At 38.0% G+C, this 5,438-nt stretch overlaps 2 protein-coding genes and 1 pseudogene across 2 annotated transcripts; 2 read left to right on the top strand and 1 right to left on the bottom strand.

Moving 5' to 3' along the window:
- Positions 1 to 314: 314 nt before the first annotated feature.
- LOC106330663 (uncharacterized mitochondrial protein AtMg00310-like) lies at positions 315 to 1,217 on the top strand. The gene has a single exon (XM_013769099.1). The coding sequence runs from the start codon at positions 315 to 317 to the stop codon at positions 1,215 to 1,217; it is 903 nt and encodes a 300-aa protein (XP_013624553.1).
- A 257-nt stretch (positions 1,218 to 1,474) lies between these two features.
- Positions 1,475 to 1,912, top strand: LOC106330662. Its single transcript, XM_013769097.1, has one exon. It carries the CDS (start codon positions 1,475 to 1,477, stop codon positions 1,910 to 1,912), a length of 438 nt encoding a protein of 145 aa, XP_013624551.1.
- Positions 1,913 to 2,734: 822 nt separating this feature from the next.
- LOC106330661 overlaps positions 2,735 to 5,438 on the bottom strand; it is a 9,573-nt pseudogene continuing 6,869 nt past the window's right edge.

The raw sequence follows: 5,438 nt of genomic DNA, 5'->3' as shown, positions 1-5,438 counted from the left end.
TTCTTTTTATTATTCTCACGGAGGCTCTTATCTCTCAGATACAAGGTGCGGAGAGAGAAGGGAGAATCACAGGCCTGAAAATAGCTCGAGGAAGTCCCCCAATTTCCCATTTCCTTTTTGCAGACGACAATCTTTTCTTTTGTAAAGCAGAGGTCTCGTAATGTGCAGAGTTTATGAAAATTATCAACACATATGGCTGCTCCTCTGGACAACAGCTCAATGTTGATAAATCCTCTATATTGTTCGGGAGCAAGGTACCCAAAGACAGGAAAGCATAGATAAAACAGGCCCTAGGCATCACGAGAGAAGGAGGCATGGGTGTCTATCTTGGGCTACCAGAAAAAATCTGCGGGAGCAAGAAACAGGTTTTTGCTTTCATCCAAGACCGGTTACAAAGTCGTATTAACTCATGGTCAGCGAAGCTCCTGTCCAAAGGCGGAAAAGAAGTTCAGATTAAGTCTGTGGCACAATCTCTACCCACATATGTAATGTCATGTTTCCTACTGCCGCAGGAGACTATCCGTACACTCACAAACGCAATATCTCGTTTCTGGTGGAGTACCAAGAATAACAATCGCGTGCTCCATTGGGTTGCATGGAAAAAGATCTGCGCTCCGAAAGAGGCTGGAGGATTAGGTTTCCGAGATCTTAAAAACTTCAATCTCGCATTACTTGCGAAGCAACTTTGGAGACTCTTACAATACCCAAACTCTCTCTTGGCACGAGTCCTCAAAGGTATATACTACCGTCTCTCGAACCCGTTAAATGCCAACAAAGCGAGTACCCCTTCCTACGTGTGGAAAAATCTTATGGCGGCTCAACCCCTGCTCAAAAGCGGCATTCAAAAATCTATAGGAACGGGACACAATACTCTTTTCTGGGCAGACCCTTGGCTCCCAACAACTTCGGCACGACCAGCAATAACCTGCGGCCCTTCCTTCAACCCATCGCTTAAAATCGCGGACCTTTTAGACCCTGTTTCAAAAACTTGGAAGCTTGATCGCTTACGGGAACTTGTTCGTCCTAGTGACATTCCCCTCATTAAGAGTCTCAGACCGACGCGAACTCCCAGAGCAGCAATCTACTTCTGGAACCTCACCAAATCAGGTATTTACTTTGTAAAATCTGGTTATGAACTGGCCATGGCAACAGCAGAACCCTCGGATCCTGCACAAGTCTTGGAACCTAGCATCACCTCTCTCCAAGCTCGTGCTTGAAAACTAAAGACTACCAAGAAGATCTAATACTTTATCTGGCAGGCTATAACCGATTGTGTACCGGTTTGCAACGCTCTCTCCAATAGACATTGCGGCAACGACAGGACCTGCCCGAGATGTGGAGCGGACGAAGAAACAACAAACCACCTTCTCTTTGAATGCCTGCCCTCAGTCCAAGCTTGGGCTTTGGCAGACATACCGCATGCTCCGGGATCGTTCCCGTGTAACTCAATATATAGTAATCTAGACTATGTTCTATGGCGAGTAAGGGAGCGTGGGATCCTCGACAATCTCCTAGCTCCAGTCCCTTGAATGATAAAGCTTTTAATGGAAAAGATACCACCCCACTAGAGACGATCCAACTGGCCAAGTCCGAGACGGAGAGCTGGCGCATTGCTCAAATAATTGAGAAGCCCGATGAGGAAGACGATGGAGGTGGCCGGCGCGAACCTCCTCCTACTACACCAAGAACCGGCCTGGTATGCTTCACAGACGCCTCCTGGCACAAAGACGATACTCGTTTCGGTGGAGGAATGGTCCTGGCGACCGAGGATGGGATGACGACTTATGGTTCATTCGCTAGTAACCAAGTCCTAACCCCCCTACATGCGGAGTTCCAAACTCTGTTGTGGACCATGCAATCCTCTATTCAGCTAGACCATAGCTCTGTGACCTTCGAGACTGACTGCCTATAGCTTGTCAGTCTCCTCGAAGAAGACGACGAAGACAAATGTCCATCATTGTTGGCTGAATTCGATGAATTTCATCTTATTCGTTCTATGTTCACCTTTTGTTCTATTTCTTTTATTCTCCGTTCACAGAACGTCCGAGCCGATCACCTTACAAAAGGTGGTCGTTCTCGAGGTTTTTTGTTTTCCCATGTAAACTCTCAACTTCCAGAATGGATAGCCCTAGCAGCCAACCACCTTGAAGTTTCTTAATAATATATGTAACTTTAGATGTCAAAAAATATATATATATATATTATACTGTATGGAATTTTTTTTACAAAAAGTAAACTCACCTAGTACAAAGAAAGATAAAAAAAATTGTAAAAAAACGATGATTCTTTATATCTTGCCATGAAAAGATAAGCTACGCACTATCTTTTGTCAACTTTGACATATACGAGATTTATATAAATAAATAATTCGTGTACCCAATGTGATTTTAATGTTGGACTAAGCAATTATGGAGGTTGGTTAGATAAAACTAAAATATAAATATTTCAAAATGATCTTTTTTGAAACACACAAAAAAAAGATCATTTTGAAATATTTATATTTTAGTTTGAATGATCAATAAGTAATATCTACATACAAACTAAGAAACATGTCCATTTGATGAAATGAATGTATTACTTTGAATTAATAAAACTTCATATATAACAAGAAACAAGCCAGACAAAAAAAAAATTAATTCAATTTGATGAAATGAATGTATTTGTGCTCCTTGGATATATATAGGAAACTTATTTTATGTGTAGTTGTGTAGGAGATGAAAATAATATTCCATAACTAAATATTAGCCGGATTTTCATTTTCCAGCGGTGTGGAGGTGCTGTCCGGAGCTGCCATTTTGCCTCTTTCAGATCTACTATTCTCTGCGAACTTTAGGCTGCCTTCATGCAATCCTTGCAGCTTCTCATCCTCAGTCCACTCCGCCGCATAATAATGCTCTTCCTTTGATGTTCTACTGTCACTTGTTGGTCCTAAAAACATACTTCCCCACTGTGGAAAATGTATAAACGCAACCAAAAGCGTAAAAATCATCGTTGTAATTCCCATCAGCGACAAACCATCTGCAGTATGGAATCTTGATGACGAGAAAAAGGCCAGTTGAGTTAGACCCGACCCAAAGTTTCCTCCTGCGCCGGTCAGTCCTGATATTATTCCTAGAGAGAACTACAAGAAAATAGCTCTATTGCAACGGAAAAATTGCGACGTCCATTTTCGTTGATAATTTGTTATGATTGCAATAATGAATATTTTTTACAGTTCCATTCCAAATTTATAGCAAAATAACAACTATAACAAACGTTGCATATTTTTGTTACTAAATTGCAACCTTTTGCAACATAAACAAATATCTTGCAAATTTTGCAAGAAACATTCAACGTTTTGAATCATTGCTAATTTGCAAAAAGAAAATATATAAAAAACGTGGCAAAATATGTGACAGTGATCATATTTTTTATTATATGTTTTTATAAATAAGATTAATAGTTTTCATATATTAAATAGAAAACTATATAATATATATTTATATTGTATATTTAATCATGTAGACTATATTTTTTAAGTTTCAGATGCTTGAGATTTTGTTAATAGTTTATTTTATGAATTTTATTTTGTTTTCGTCTAATATGGTATAATTTACTTATTCCTATTCAAAATAAGAAAAGAAATTAGACAAAAAAAAATCATTTACATATTTTTTCTGACTTCTGAGACGTCAAGACGTGAAACTGCGACCAAGAGATGACAAATCCTCTTTTTATTCTTTAGTTTTCTTACATTGACATCTTGATTGTTACCAGCTCTTTTTTTTCTTTTGAAACACTTACCAGCTTATTCTTCCTTTTATTGTTTAAACTGTCTCTATTTTAGCATTTTTAAATTTATTTCTAAATTCATCGACCTATCTTTCTCTCGTTTATATATTAATTTATTGCCTATTTAGCAAAGTATGAAAAACAGAGTGTTATACTCGTGGTTCCTTGGCGCTGCGAATCTTGTCAACAATTGGGCTTATCACGGGATCTGGCCTGATATTTCATACAGAACAGTGAGGACCCGTGACTATATTCTTTCCTTTGTTTCTTCATCTGAAAAAAAAAGAGATAGAGAGTGGCGATGGCTATTCGGAGGCGATCTTCACAGCCGCAACAGATGGAGCTCCAGTGATAGCAGTTCAAGCTTGGATGGTGCTCTCGGACTTCCCCTGGTCTTCGATCTGCAGCAGAGAAGCTGAACCGACAACACATCCAAGCATCGGCGAAGGGTTCTTCTTCTCTTCTTCGTCCTCGGGCTTCTACTGTTTACATATGAGGACGACATGCATGTACAGAGGTAACTCTTTTCTATTGGTGAACTCCTCAACTTCTACTCTTGGCTAACTCTTTTCTATCGTTTCATGGTTGTGTATGGAACAGACATGTGGTCCTGACTCTTTTCTGTCGTTTCATGGTTATATTTTCTTTCTACTACTGCCAAAAATATAGTTTCTTGTTGTTGCTTGAGAGTGACTGCGTTTACTGGTTTTCTTATAGTTTTTTATTCTCTTTTCAAGCATGTAGCTCTGTTTTGACTGATTTTCAGTAGATGACTTTGTTTAATTGTTTTAACGGTTTGAACTTTGCAATGGTAAATTCAGTTTTGGTTGTTTTAACGAAATAAATACATAGTTATCGCTGGATTGGGCCTGACTTGTTATTTCTGTCTTATTTTGTTGACTGGAAGTCTAGAACTCAAGATTGTATTTTCGGGTTGCTTAGTGTTGTTGTAGTTTGGAAGTCAAGATTGTAATGACATGTGACGAGTCCGGTTTAAAGATACATTGTTATGTGTTGATGTTGTTTACTTGTTCTGTTTTGTGTTTTGTAGTGATCATCATCTACTGTTGGAACTTTACATCAGCTACTGCCTACTGCCTTTTGAACATTATATATGGCTCTTATTCAGCTTTCTCATGGAACCCACACGTAAGTTATTCTAGTTTCATATTAAAAGTTCTATACTTTTGTGTTTTATTTGAAAATTTATTAAATAGTTCACAAGAAATGAGCTTGCAACTACGAATATATTTACTTTTTAGTCAAATGTTGTTCCCTCCTTATATTTCATTTGCCGCTTCACTTTAGTTTGTTTAGAGAATATTATGCTAAAAAGATATGGATATACCAATATCAGGAGGTTTAGATTTTGTTGTTTTCATATGTATATATATATATATATATACAGCCTATACGGTGTTTTTAACAATCCAGTAAACTAGTAAACTTCTGCATCGCAGTTCTTTGAAAGCAACTCATCTCCAGATGGCAAATGAAGGTGAAAATCATGGAGCAGACCAACCTATGAATGTCTTAGGTGTTCTTAATCCTTCCAGAGTGAATGGATCATTGTGGTAAAAAGAAACATATATATATATTTTATATATATGAACCTCATGTTATTGTTTTAGTTGCGTTATATTTTTATTTTCCTTTTCTAGGTTCAA

This window comes from Brassica oleracea, chromosome C3 (genome assembly GCF_000695525.1).
Source record: "Brassica oleracea var. oleracea cultivar TO1000 chromosome C3, BOL, whole genome shotgun sequence".
In the NCBI taxonomy this organism is placed as follows: domain Eukaryota; kingdom Viridiplantae; phylum Streptophyta; class Magnoliopsida; order Brassicales; family Brassicaceae; genus Brassica; species Brassica oleracea.
This window is presented reverse-complemented; position numbering and strand designations above follow the sequence as displayed.